The sequence below is a fragment of the Callospermophilus lateralis genome, chromosome 2, assembly GCF_048772815.1.
Source record: "Callospermophilus lateralis isolate mCalLat2 chromosome 2, mCalLat2.hap1, whole genome shotgun sequence".
Taxonomy (NCBI): Eukaryota; Metazoa; Chordata; class Mammalia; order Rodentia; family Sciuridae; genus Callospermophilus; species Callospermophilus lateralis.
Window position 1 is genome coordinate 15,095,234 of NC_135306.1, and position 14,555 is coordinate 15,109,788.

Below are 14,555 nucleotides of genomic sequence, written 5' to 3' on the forward strand. Positions count from 1 at the left end.
GAGATCTCCAAATTTTTGGTGCCCTCTGTTAAATTCATAAAAATACTGGGTATGAATGACCTGGTGGAAGGTGGTAAAGAGACAAATTCCACACCTGGAACAACAAACAGGGAGAGTAATTTTCCTTTGTTCCTCTGGATATGGAACTTGGGGTCAAAGGAAACACATTGAAGATGTTTGACTATGTGTGTGTGTGTGTGTGAGACATATGTGACTAAGCTTACCAGCATGCATGGAAGTACATACCTATGTGCCTAGAAAGATGTTCTGAAATGCCTGTCTATGCTTGGGTGTAAGCTCATTTATATGTGCATGCACACATTGCACACATATACATATGAATGAAATGTGTGTGTGTTTTTACATGTACATGAATCATGTGTATTGCATGAATGTCACTTTTTATAGGAAGCCTCACGATTCTTATCCATTTGTGTATGTTAGTGTGTGTGTGATCATTATTTCCCACACTGTGTTTTGGGACATCTTCCCTTGGCTAATCAGAAGGCTGAGAATAAAATCACAGGGGCTCAAGAAGTAACGGAAGAGGGATATCCTAGAAGACTCAAATCCAGTCAGCCCTGTTCCCCATCTGAGAACAATACCTTCTATTGACACAGAGGTAAACGGATCAAATCCCACTTCTTCTCCCATCTTGTGTATCTGATCCTACTTTGCTCTCTTCTGTAAGAAGGTGCTACAGAGTGAGGCAAAGCTCCCTGGAGGACAGGAAGGCTGAGCAAAGGCCTTTGTGGGGTGAAGAGGCAATTTACAGGAATGCCCAAGTGGCAGAGTAACTCCAAACAGAACATTCTCTTAATAAACAAGAAATTAAGTCTTAATAATGCAGCGAGAAGTCCATTAACCCCTCTTGATCTAAGGATTGCTTCTGCCAGTTCTCAGTCCAGAGGGAACTGGGCTTGTTTCACCTTCTGCTTTGTGGGCCCTAAGAGAGTCTGAACTGGCAATTGGAATATTTATTTCCTTTGCCTTGTGACTCTGAATCCCAACATATTACTTAACCATTTACTTCTCCAGGCATCTATCTATGCATGTAACTGTTCAACCATCCATCCATCCATCTGTCCATCCATCCGTTCATCAATTTATCCATCAAATGATAACTGAATATCTTCTTTTCATCAGAACCTAGGAGAAGATTGGGAAACATTAAAAAGATGAAGTGGATACTGCACGTTACCCCACTTCACCACCCATCATTCCTGCAACTCAAAGTATAATTGGATGTAAAGTCATTTTTAAGTCAAATATATTAGGCTCCTTTGGTGTCCAAAGAACAGAGCATTATGCCCTCTTGTATAACAGTGGGTTATGCCCTCATGTATAACAGAAGTCCACGTGAACTGGAGTGTCTTCCTTTGAATTCAAGTCAAGTCTAGGCGTGTGGGGCCTAGAGATGAACTTGGATGATCTTGGGTCTTCCTGTTGGGAGGTGTTAGTCTAGTTGTTGAGGCAGATTTGTTAGTCAATTAACATGGTACAAGTAGGTCCACTTCTGTGTCCATTTATTCATCTGTTGGCTTCCAGTCATTTCTTAAGCACATAATGCATGCCCATATTGTGCTAGGTAATGCCACAGGGATGGGAAAAGACTCTAGCCTGCTCCCTGACCTCAGAGTGTTTCTGCTTTAGTAGGAGAGACCAGAAATCTCCAGGAGGTATGATAAGTGACATATTGGAGAAATACAGGGAATCATGGGGACATGCCTTATAAGAGTTACTCAGTTCAAGAAAAGAGCAGAAGATAATTAGAGGGTCCCCAGAAGTAGTGCTGTGTTAGGTAACATAGGGATGTGTAGAAATTCGCCAGGAGAAGAACAGAAGGGCAGAGTCCCAACAATGACAGAAAGTGGGGCACATCTGTATGGGAGAGAGCATACCCAGAAAGCAGTGAGGATATAGCTAAGAGAGACCAGCTCATCAGAGCCTGGTGACCCACGTGATCTGCAGAGATGCGGGTCACCCTTCTCTTGTCTTCATTCTACTATCTGCCTCCCGCTTCCCTGGCTCTTCACCTGCTGTATTGAAATGATCGCCTTCTGCCTCTGTCTCCTTCCTCCACCACTGGCCAATAGCAGCAGAATGCAGTCCTCAAGTGAGAGCTGCATATGCCACTGTGATTTTTTTTTTTCTTTTTGCATTTTTAGAAAGAAAGAGGAAAAAAAGGAGAAATCAATTTAATAATATATTTAACATAACATATCCAAAATATTACCATTTCAACGTGCAATCGAGAGAACAAATTGCTAAGGGAAGATTTTACTTTTTTTCGTACTCAATCTTGGTTTGCAGTTACACTCGCAGCACATGCCAGTGTCTTATTCATTTGTCACCCCAAGGCCTGCCAAAATGCTCAGTGCAGGCACACGAAGCCTAACCAAAGGCCATGCTGAACAATGACGGAAAGAAAATGACTCCTTCCCTCTGGATTCAGGGTGTGACTGGGGATGCTATCCCTGTTTGAACAGGTAGAGAGGAGTGGAAATGAACATGCCAGGGAAGGAGGGGTGAGCAAGAGCAAGTGACAGTGGAATGGGCCAGAAATCGGGATACGATTTCAGAATTCCCTCTGCAAGCTGATGGCTTTTTTTTCTCTTCAGCTTGAAAAGTAATCAGCATTCTACAGACGCTGCAGTTGTCATAGACACCAGGTTTTGTTTCTGATGAAGTACTGACAGGTTTTGTTCTCTAAATATTTTATTTTTATGAATGAATTACATGTATGTATAAATATCATACAACCGTCAGCTTGCGGTTATCAAATCACGGCAGCTAACACTGCCACGGTGCTTACTATGTGCCAGGTAGGGTTAGAGTACTTTATCTAACTAACTAACCTAACCCTGGAGACAACACTATGAGTAAGTATGGTCAGTGTTACAACTTTACACATGAAGAAATGGAAGCAGAGATGTTAGCTCAACTGTTTCAGGTCAAGGAAGACCAGCTCTGTGACTGTAACTACTACTAATCATCAATTTTCTTTCTTTGTCTCTCCTTCCTTCCATCTGTCCTTCCTTCCTTCCTTCCTTCCTTTTTTCCTTCTCTCCTTTCTTTCTACTTACACCCTTTCTTTCTTCCTTCCTTTTTTCTTTTTCTTTTTTTTTTTTGTGGTGGAGATTGCACCCAGGGCCTTGTGCATGCTAATCCCATGTTCTACCACTGAGCTACACTCCTAGTCCCATACTAATTGATTTTCAAGTACTACAATGAATTGGACATTTTTCTAAACACTTATTAACTAATTTTTTTTTTTTAGTAATCCTATGGGAGTGGGTACTCTTTTCACCCAATATTGCTAGTGAATAAACTGAGAAACAGAGAAGAGAAAAAAAATGTGCCCACTCTGGCAATGTTATCCAGAAAGTGGAAGTAGTGGTATGCAGAAGTCCATTTGGTGGAAATCTGTAAAGCTTCCTTCCTAATGTGTTACCAAGAGATCTCATTATCCAAAAGAAAAGTCACCATAGCTTAGCAGTGTTACTAATGCATGCATGCATTTCCAAGGAAAACTTTATGGAGAAAAATCTATAAATTTGTGTATTCATGTCTACATAGTTATATCTGTCTTCCATCCATTCATTCTTCTGTTCATTCAAATATCTATCTGTCCATCCAGCTACTCTTTGATCTAAGTATCTATTTTCCTTCCTTTCTGTACCAAACTTTCTGATAATCTCTCACCCCAACCCCCAAATGTTACCCTTTTCTCTTTTGTACTCTCAGAAGTACAGTGCCTGGCATATGGTAGGTACTTAAAATATTTATTTTAAGAGTTAAAGAAAAAGAACTAACTATTGATGTCTACTTTCCACTACTATGTGGAAAGCACTGTGCAGTGTGTCAGGATAAAGCCACTGCTGATACCTTCACAGAGTTGGAAGTTCAGTTTTCCCTCTTTCTATGGGGACACAGTTTACCCTATTTCTAGTTCTAGCTCTGTGTCTATCTCTAGATACCTCCGAATTTCTATGTCTTATCTACTTATATGTGTGTCTGTCTCTCTATCCATACACTTGTTTATCTAGAATGCTGTGGGGCAGGAGAATTTAAAAAGAGGCAGGTGAGAGGGGGGAGAGAAGGAAGGAGGGAAGACAGGGAAAGGAGGAACTGAAAGACAGTGAAGAAACAAAGACAGGGAGGAAAGGGAAAGGAATGTCTATGCCAAATCCACCATTTTACAAAAGAAGCTGAGCTTTCTTGGAAGAAGAGGGGGAGTGGTGATGTTGTGAGATAAGGCTGGTGAGTGGATTCAGTGGGGATTGGATTCAGTGGCTGAGGGTGTTTCAGTGACGCTTGTCCTGATGGAGCTTGCTGCATGCTGTCACCTTGGGACTGCTGATTTTTCATCATTCCCCTGATTTTTAGAGAAAGAAGACATAATGAGGTAGAAACGCCCAGCACTTGTCAGCACGCAGGTCCTGGTTCCTCTCCTCCCACGCTGGGTCTCCATTGGCTCCCTTGTCTCCTTTCCCTTCCCATGCAGGAGAGGAGGCTTTGACCATGTACATGGACAAAAGTCGCCTCGACAGGAAGTCAGGGAATGCCACTCAAAGCGTCGAAGCTCTGCACCAGCTGGCGTCGTCCTACTTTGTTGACCGTGATGGCACCATGAGGAGGCTCCATGAGATCCAGATATCAACTGGAGCAATCAAGGTATGGCTGGACTGTGGACTTGGGTGGCAGGCTCTCAAGGTAGCAGCACTTCTAGGAAGACATTCTGAGAGCAGCTGGACAGATCCAGTTCTGACTTCATGCCCATACTCATGGCACCCATGCCAACCTCTCTGACGGATGTGGTCACATGCTCTGTAGCTTCATGGGCACTGTGGTTAGGGTAACCATGTGCACTGATGAAGGGGAGCACTCTGGCTATGGCCATGGCATCATCAATAGTCCTCTGATTCAAAGAATTGGATGATCTCCACATCCCATTTCTAGTTGAAGAAACTAAGCTGTGATGGGGTAAATGAATTTCTCAAGATCACATAGATAATAAAAGTCAGATCTGTGATACCTAGAACAACAATCTTTTAAAACGTTTGTGTCCTGTACAGATGGTAAAACTGGGGTCCATAGTTTGAGGCCTTTTGATCAGGGTTATACAGACAGAGAATACCTTAACGTGATTAGAACTCTCTAGACCAGAGGTCAGCCAACATATTCTGTAAAATGGCAGATGATTAACATTTAGGCTTTGTGGGCCCCATGATCTCTGCTGCCCTTGCTCAACTCTGCTGTTCTATCATAAAAGCAGCTGTAGACTGTATGTTCATTAAAGGGCTTAGCTGTGTTCCAGTAAAACTTTATTCACAAAAGCAGGCACCGGACACACTGTGGTTTGTGGGACCACCTTCTTCCACAAGGCATTGTTCAATATAGAACCTTCTAAGATGATAGAAATGCCTATATTTGTATTGACTTGAGATAGTAACCATTAGTCACAGAGGTTTATTGAATTCTTGACATGTGGCTACTGATGAAGTAAATTTGTAAGTTTATTTACTGTTATTAATTCAAAGTTATATAGGCATACTGGATAGAATAGCCCTGAACTTTCAAATCAGTGCCTTAGAGCATAGAGACTTTAAAAAAATTATTTAAAATACGATACATTCAGACACTATTCTATAAAGAGAGGTGGGAGGACATTTGTGATATAAAGAATTAGTTCTGAGGCTTGAAATGCAGATTTTTTCATCTCAAATTTTCTTAAATTGTATTATGCCTGCATTTTGCTTCTCTTTCTTCACTCTGACTTCTGAATAAAATGCAGTCCTAACCTTATATTAAGACTTCTCAAGATATCTCTTGGGGACAAAAGGTGCAGAGGGAAGGTCAAGGGGAAATGACAGATGAGTCAGAATTTGACCACAGGAAGGGAAATGTGGGCGGGAGAGAGTTATGGAGGAGGGAAGTAGTAAGGAGAGAAATAAATCAGATCCACAAACAAAGGGCTAGCTTATCTGAGGAGAATCACTTATATTGGGGGGATTATGTTGTTAGGAAACTCGGCACTGAGAGAGGGATCTTTATGAAGCCATCAGAGTCAGGGAGCTGCAAAGACCTGGTTTTCATTATCACCAAATAGTTCTCTGCCCCCTGGATGGGATGCGGAATTGAGATATTGAAGCTCTGTCAGAAGATAATCCTCTTTTGTGCATCCAGGAAGTGCAGTCTGCCTCCTTAGGAGGAATTTCTCAGACAAATTGCACAGAGTTCTCTCAAGAAACCATTCTGACACAAACACTGCTTTCCGCACTCAATTTGGACTTGGATTTTTCTAGCCATTTCTTGCTACTCTCCTAAGACCCAGTGGACTAGAATTGTCTCATTACCAGATTCCTTCAAGGCCAGCCCCTGAGCCAGGTCAGGGGAGTTTTGCCTAGTTCTTTTCCTTCCCACCAGGGATATCTTTAATTAAAAAATTGGTTGTTTTAACTATCACTTGATAATAACCATGTTATTATTCTGTTCAAAAATGAATCAGTTAAAACAAAATAAAATCTGATTATCTTCCATTTATTTTTTTGCATCTTAAAATGCTAAACATGTCAAAAATATGATCTCAATACCTGTTTAGGTGATAAAAGCATGGGTAACATCTAATAGCAGGGGAATGAGGCTTAGAAGGGGAAAGTTACTGATCAATGTTTCACAACTGGAAAAGGATGAAGGAGGTACCTGTGACTGTTCCTCAAGTTGCCACTCTACAATGGAGGCTGTCTTTATGGTTGAGTGCACCAAAACATATAATGGAAAGTAAAGATATGAAGAGGCCTCTTTTCAGACTAAACAGTTCTTATTTTAAGGTTAGTTTTTGAATAACTGTTCTTCAATTGCCCATCACCTCACATCGTTGAAGACAATGTCTTGGAGATGTACAATCTTAGGATCGGGATGCTTTTCTCTTGCAGTGTCATTGATTGTTTGTTGCTCAAGTTTGTTTTGCAAAGTATGGATAATTTATTGTTCTTACCTGGTAATAATGTTTTATAGATTCCTTACAATATAGGGAGATATATTGTAATTAAATGCTCATTTTGAGCATTTGACACTCCTGGCACTTACCACTCATCACATCTGTCTTACAGCTTCCCTAGAAAGCATTTGCTGAGTTTGAGTTTGCAGAAGCTTAGAGAAGTTAAATGACTTCCTTACGTCACACAGCAAATAAATGACCCAACTGGGATTTAACACTGATTTTATTGATTCCAAAGCCTGTGATTCTGTAATGTATATATAATGCTTCAACTTATTAGATAGACTACAGCATACTCACAGCAACCTTAGTTAGGGAGTGAGGGCCAGGGATAGAAACCAGGCCTTATGGCTCCAGGCTGTGTGCTTCAGCATCCTGCAACCCTGTCTGCTCTTTGACAGGAGAGATGTTGAGGAGACAGCTGTGACCTGAGGTCACAAGACCTATCTGTTGGCTGTGCTCCACTGGGGAATGACTCTTCAGGGTCTGCCCGAGCGAAAGACGTCTGTCTCACACTTGTCTATTTGACATCCACTCTAGGTCACAGAGACACGCACTGGGCCTCTGGGCTGTAACAGCTATGACAATCTGGACTCTGTGAGTTCCGTCCTTCTGCAAAGCACGGAGAGCAAACTGCACCTTCAAGGTAGGACACTAATGGGGAAGGTGGGGCCAGAGGCAGGGAGGGGACACAGCAGGGGTGTATTGTAGGGGAGGAGAGAGTCCAGTCCAGTCCAAGGGAGAATGAAGAAGAGAGGAACAGAATCAATGGAACAGGAAACCAATGGAAGCTACAGATATGGAAATCGGTTATGATATGATACAATCTTAGAATTTTAACATGTACAGGGCTTTAAATTTATGGATATTAATTAGTTTTCAGATAGAACATATGGGGATATGAGCTTTATCTGGTTATTTTGATGAAAATGTCTAAACAGTATTATTTATAGATGCCCCAGATCTAATATATATTAAAATTGCATATCATATCATCTGAATTTCCTACATTATTGTTCTTCATTTTCAGTGTGTTTTGGCAGGTGTTATTTGAATCTCAAGACATATAAGACATTTTATAGAGTTTCTGATTCTCCATAATTTTTCATTCCCCTTATTTGTTAATAATTTGTACTCTTAAATAAACTACACACACACACACACACACACACACACACACACACACAGAGACTTTTACCAGCTTAGAGAGTAAAAATATTCCCAGACTTGATTGTGAAGAATGCAAACATTGCAGGGATTGGTTTGTTGATGCTTGTAAATGTTTGTACTTATTCAATTGTGTGTTATACATCAGGCTCACGTCAGATGCTCCATGTGTGTTTATTATCTAAAGAAAATATACCCTTTACAATAGTAATTTAACTTTTTAATCCACATTTTAAAGAGGAGAGATGATTGCAAGGGAATAAAAATGAGTAGGATCGAAGTACAGATGGTGCTGTTTTAAGAAGCATAATTTATAATATGTAAAAGAAACAATGTATACATCTCAATTTTCTACATGAAAAGACTAAAAAAAATTTATTGCATCCATAAACATAATTTTAGGCAGGTACTGAAATGTTATTTATTAAGGTTTCTTTTCCTGAATATGTGAAAGTGACTTGATATTAATTAACAAATGGAAGATTTATGATTGAATGTATGGTATCATCTGAACAGTATAAAAAGAAGAAAATTGATACTATAAGGAAGTATCCCAAAGTATTAGAAGAGGTTACTGATGGTTGGTAAGGATATAGACAATTTATTTTAGGCTTCTAGTTTCTTTTCTAATTTTCCTACAATGATCATGTATTAACTTTATAGTCAGAAAAAAAATGACATGCTTTAACTTGAAGCAGACTAAAAATGTGACCTTCCATAAAGGTATATGATAAAGGTGATTCTGAATGTCAGTGGGAGGAAGCTGGGTTGAGATTGACAGGTAGTGCTAAGCAGAGCCTAATATGACTTTTATATTCTGGTTCCTTGGCAACTCTTTGATTCATGCTCCTGTTATAGAAGATGGCTGGAAAATGGTTCAGGGAGGGCTGGGAGTGTCACCTGGGAGCCCCCAGTGAAACCCTCTCAGGGAAACTCAGCCATTGATAACTGTATAGTGTTAAAACATAACACAGTAGAACTTAAGATATAGGAGTTGGGGGAACCTAACCCCATTAATAAAGAAAAGAGTAAACAGCATGGCGAGAATGGTTTGCTAATACCTGTTAAGAAAGTGGATGAACAGATCTGCCCTGGATGTGGCAGGTTTTCAACATGGTGGTTTGCATGATATTCACAACAACTTTGTGAAGTGAGATCCAGGATTTGATTCCAGGTTTTTTTGGACTCCAATGTGTGTTTCCAACATATTAATAATGGAGACATCTAAAAGTTACAACTGGAATAAAATTAATAGGAAATTAGCAAGATGTTACTACCAAGGGACTTCCTGACATCTTAGGGACATTTAGAAAAGGCTGATCTACCTTGATGACAATGAAGTTTAATGTTCAGGGAGTTCTCACAATTTCTCATTCTAAGTTTGTATTGAGTTTTGATTTAATCTTGACTTTTTTTCTTCCAAAAGCAACTATTGTGTAAGAATCTGTCCTTCCAAATGTGGATCTGCTCTTGGTTTCATTTCTGCAAGTATTCTAGCCACCATAAAGAAGGTGACAGCTTTTTCCTACTCTGTACTGGTCAAAGACACCTGGAGAACTGGGTCTAGGTTCAAGCATCCAGCTTTAAGGGGGATGTTGAGAAACTGCAGTGTGTCTGGAGGAGGGTATCTTATGACAAGGACTGGTCTATTGATATTTGTCTTGCAGAAAAGACAGTTGGCTTCATTATTATGAATAAAATGTGCAAGACAACCTGGTGGGGGAACCAGAAGGATCCCAGCTTTCCACTCAGTAAAAAATAGATCTACCTTTCTTCTTCTTTTTTTCTCATGCTGGAGTTTGAACCCAGAAGCTTGTAAGCATGGGGTAATTGCTACACCCTTGCCCTAAAATAACTAAAATAGACCATCTAATGCAGTTTCATGTCCAAAACCTGAGATGATCTGCTGTGTGACACAGTGACTCCCTCCTATCTGGGAGTTACAAGTAGCTGATATTTGGTGAGAATCTTACAGAGTTTATTTAGGCAATGTTTAATTTGGGTTGTTGAATTAATGCAGATTCTAGGATTTTATGATAATGATGATTCATCAAATCTTTACTGAGACTATGGGCCAAATCCAGTACTAGAACCTAGACATATGGTCACAGATCAGTTTAATTCAACAAATTATATATATATACACACACACACACATATATATACATATATACATATATAACTAAATAAAATAAATTGTATGTTATAAATTTATAATTATATGTATGTACATGTATATATTTAAGAATCCATCTTAGCTAATGAGGTAGGCAAAATGATAGTTGTGAACGAGATAGACATTATTTCTGCCTCAAAGAAATATAAACTGTATCAGAAAAGACAGACTTCAAACAATTGATAAATGTAATGAATTTTAATAGAAAAGAAAATCAGTGTTATTGGTGGTACCAAATTTTATAAGGATATATATATATATATATATATATATATATATATATATATATATATTATTAAGGAGTCAAAAAAGTTTCCTATGTAAAAATACATAGAATGAGATCTGAGTGTTGAATGGGGGTTAGGGGCATGGATACAGAGGCAGATAGAAGCATATTTATCAAGGGTCATTTGAGAAAACTGAGGATCTTATGAGATTATAACAAAGGAATCAGTGGTGAGAAAGTCAAGGTTAACTTTCAAATTCACTACAGCACATTAATGAGCTGAATGTTAATTTGGGATCTGTGGACATTAAGAAAGAGGAAGTAGCATGAATAGAATAGTATTTTGGAAGATTACTCTTGATTCTGTGTGGGCAATCATTTAGAGAGGGCAATCATTTAGTGACAGCCTAGGAGGTTACTGAGTTCTCAAGATGCAATGACACAAGTTTCGACCATGAAGTTAGCAGTTGGGGTAGAAAGAGAGAGACCAGTTCTAAAGATATTAAGGCCATTACATCAGGTTTCAATAAAAAGATCATGAAAAATGTAGATAATTGAGCGAATGGGATTTGATGCTGATAGTGAACGTGGACAGGTAGATATCTATGATTCAAGGTAATGCATAATATAATAGGAAAAATGAAAGTGATACATAGAATTATGGGAATTGAGAAAAGGGAGTAATTTATTCTCTCTGTCTAGGTGGAGGAGTTATAGAAAAATAGATGTCTAAGGAAGAATAATACTTTCCTAGTTGAAGGTAAAATGAAGAAACTTTTTCTTAAGTACAAGACAGGAGAATATCTCATGATTTTTGAGTACGCTGATATTTATTTAGTAGGATCCAAAAAATTAAGTATAAAGGAAAGGAAAAAAGTTGGGCTATATTAAAAAGAAAAATGCTTGTCATCAAAATATAGAATGAAACTTACAGAATGAATGCAATAGAACGAAAATGCAAATCATACAACAGAACAAAATATTTATCATCCATATATCTGACTAGGAACACTTCTGCAGAATATATAAAGAACCCCTAAAATCAATTCAAAAAAGCCATCAGAAAAGAAAATGGACAAACGACATGAGCAGGTACTTCACAAAGAAGAATATGAAATGGGCAAGTAAATATTTGAAAAGGCACTCAACTTTCCTAGTCTCCAGAAAAATCTAAAGTGACATTAAAGAAAATAAAAATCATGGCATTTGCAAGTAAATGAATGAAGTTGGAGAATATAATGCTAAGTGAAGTGAGCCAATCCCAAAAAACAAAAGGCTGAATGTTTTCTTTGATATGAGGATGCTGACTCATAATGGTGATTGAGAGGGGAGGGGAGCATGCGAGGAATGGAGGAACTTTAGATAGGGCAGAGGGGAGGGAGGGGAAGGGAGGCAGGAAGGAATGATGGTTGAATGAGTTAGACATCATTACCCTTACTACATGTAGAAGACACGAATGGTGTGAAATACTTTGTGTACAGTCAGTGACTTGAAAAATTATGCTTTCTATGTGTAATATGAGATGAATTGCATTCTGCCATCATGTATAACAAATTAAAATACATAAAAAATATAAAGTAATAGTGCAATCTAATATCAATCATAGCACAGTAATCAGTGTGGCAAATGAAAACCACTGACAATATCAAAGAGGGGCCATGTGAAGCAGAGGGAACATACACACATTGCCTATGAGAGCATGAGTTAGTTATAACCATTATTGAAAATTCTTGGCATTATGTACTAAAAACTACATATTTTCCTTGCCTATAGGGCAAGGAAAATCAAATAATTCTTTTAGACGTCAATACAGAAAGAGTTAATGTTTGGCCTGGGGTTGTGGCTCAGTGGTAGAGGTAGAGCACTTGCCTAGCATGTGTGAGGCACTAGGCTCAATTCTCAGCATCACATATAAATGAATATTTTAAAAGGTCCACTGATAACTAAAAAGTATTTTTAAAAATCAGTTAATATTTGGGGAGAGAAATGGGGCAGTTACTTGAGGGGGATGTGCTAGTCACCTTGTCACTGCTGTACAAAATACTTGTGAAAATCAACTTAGAGGAGGGAAGATTTGTTTGGGCTCAGTTTCAGGTGTCTCAGTCCATATCCAGTTGGGTCCATTGCCGTGGGTTTGTGGTGAGTCAGAGTGTATCGTGGTCAAGAGGGTGTGGTGAAGAGCTGCCCACCATGTAGGAAAGAAGAGAGACAGACAGAGAGACACAGAGAAAAAGGAGAAGGGTGCACAGTATGGTTGCCAAGGACGTACCTCCAAGAACTCATTCCTTTCAACTAGTTCCCACCTGTGACAGTTTCAAACACCTCCCAGTAGTGCCACTAGATTATGCTTTGGGGGATGTTGCACCTCCAAACAATAACAGGGGAAGAGAGGTTACTGCGCTTATTGGTAATGTTCTGTTTCTTAATCTGGGTGGAAGCACATGGGTATCTTTGCTTTGTGAGATTTCATAGAACTGTCTTCACACATCATTTATGTATATAGAAATGCATTTCTCTATATGCAGTGTGCATCTAAGCATGGATTGAATCATGTGTCCCATCTTGACATCCTCTGCAAATAGAAAACATGGATCCAACTGAGAGGCATTAAAGAGGAAGAGGTAGTCTAGCTCAGGAGTGGACAGGCCACATGGACTGACAGCAGGGAAGAGAGAAGTAACAATGAATAGTATTTACTCAGTGCTTTAAAATGTCCCAGTGACTGCAGAAATTTATTTTTATTTGGTTTATGCTTTCCTATTTCTATTTAATTTATTCCTTTTTAGCAAATTTATTTTATTAGATAGTTAATGTATTATAATTTCTTGATGGGGGGATACCTGGGATTGAACTCAGGGGCACTTGATCCCTGAGCCATAGCCCCATCCCTATTTAGTATTTTATTTAGAGGCAGGGTCTCACTAAGTTGCTTAGAAACTTGCTTTTGCAGAAGTTGGCTTTGAACTTGCAATCCTCCTGCCTCAGCCTCCTGAGCCTCTGGGATGATAGTCATGTGCCACTGTACCTGGCTAATCTATTACAATTTTAGTGATCACATGATTCCTATGAGCAAATCATATATAACATCCCTATTTTGCAGGTGAGAAAACTGGGGCTCAGAGAGGCTACTCAATGAGCGATTGAGCTGGAATTTTAACTCAGCCATCCTGACTTCAAAGCTCCTCCTTCTTGAAATGATGTTGCCATCTATTTCTCTATTCCTTTCCCATTCCTTTGAATGAGACTGGCAGGAGAGATTCTGCCAAGATTTGTTATGTGGGATTGAGGAGGATATGAAGGGCACACTAATGACCTCCAGCTTGTGGTGTTTCATACAGTGTTCATTAAAACAGAGCAACAGTAGAGTGAAATGACAAAAAAATTAAGAAGAGTCCTGGAGAAGATTAGAAATGAGAAAGGACCATGGAAATGAGCAGAGGCTATTAGTAGTCATAGCAGCAACAATCGAACTAGTAGTAATAACACTAATGGCATAATGATAACTTCTTATTTTTATACTTCTCTCTCCAAGAAGCCCATTGTGTGTTTTACCGACATTGTCATGTAATTTAATCTAGTATCCATCTGGTGAAGTACACAGAGCTCTGCCTCAGTAGCTCATTGATGTGAAAAGAGATGCAGAGAGAATATTTTGCTGAAATCTATGGATGGTATAGAGATTTATTCTTTCATATGGTTACTCATTTATTTAACCATCTTTTAATGGGCATCAACTATACATCAAATATGGCTTTAAGAAGAGGAGAAGCAGAAGAGAATAAGCTAACTCAGTCATTTTGGAGCTTATATTTAGTGTGGGTATCGGGGCAGCTGATAATAAACAAGTAAGCAAAGAAATATATTTTCTTTACAGTCAGAAAGATAGTTTGGGAGCAGATCATGTAGAAATTTGTAGACCATGGAAACGAATTTAGATTAGGTTTTACTCCCAATGAAATGAGAAGCCGTTGAAAATTTGGGCA

General features: G+C 39.0%; 1 protein-coding gene across 1 annotated transcript in view; it reads left to right on the forward strand.

The window, feature by feature from the left end:
* Brinp1 (BMP/retinoic acid inducible neural specific 1) overlaps window positions 1–14,555 on the forward strand; it is a 119,818-nt gene that overhangs the window by 59,156 nt on the left and 46,107 nt on the right. The window contains exons 3-4 of the mRNA XM_076843157.2: window positions 4,508–4,677; window positions 7,544–7,649. Coding sequence (XP_076699272.1) covers window positions 4,508–4,677; window positions 7,544–7,649 — 276 coding nt within the window. The remainder of the gene's footprint in view (window positions 1–4,507; window positions 4,678–7,543; window positions 7,650–14,555) is intronic.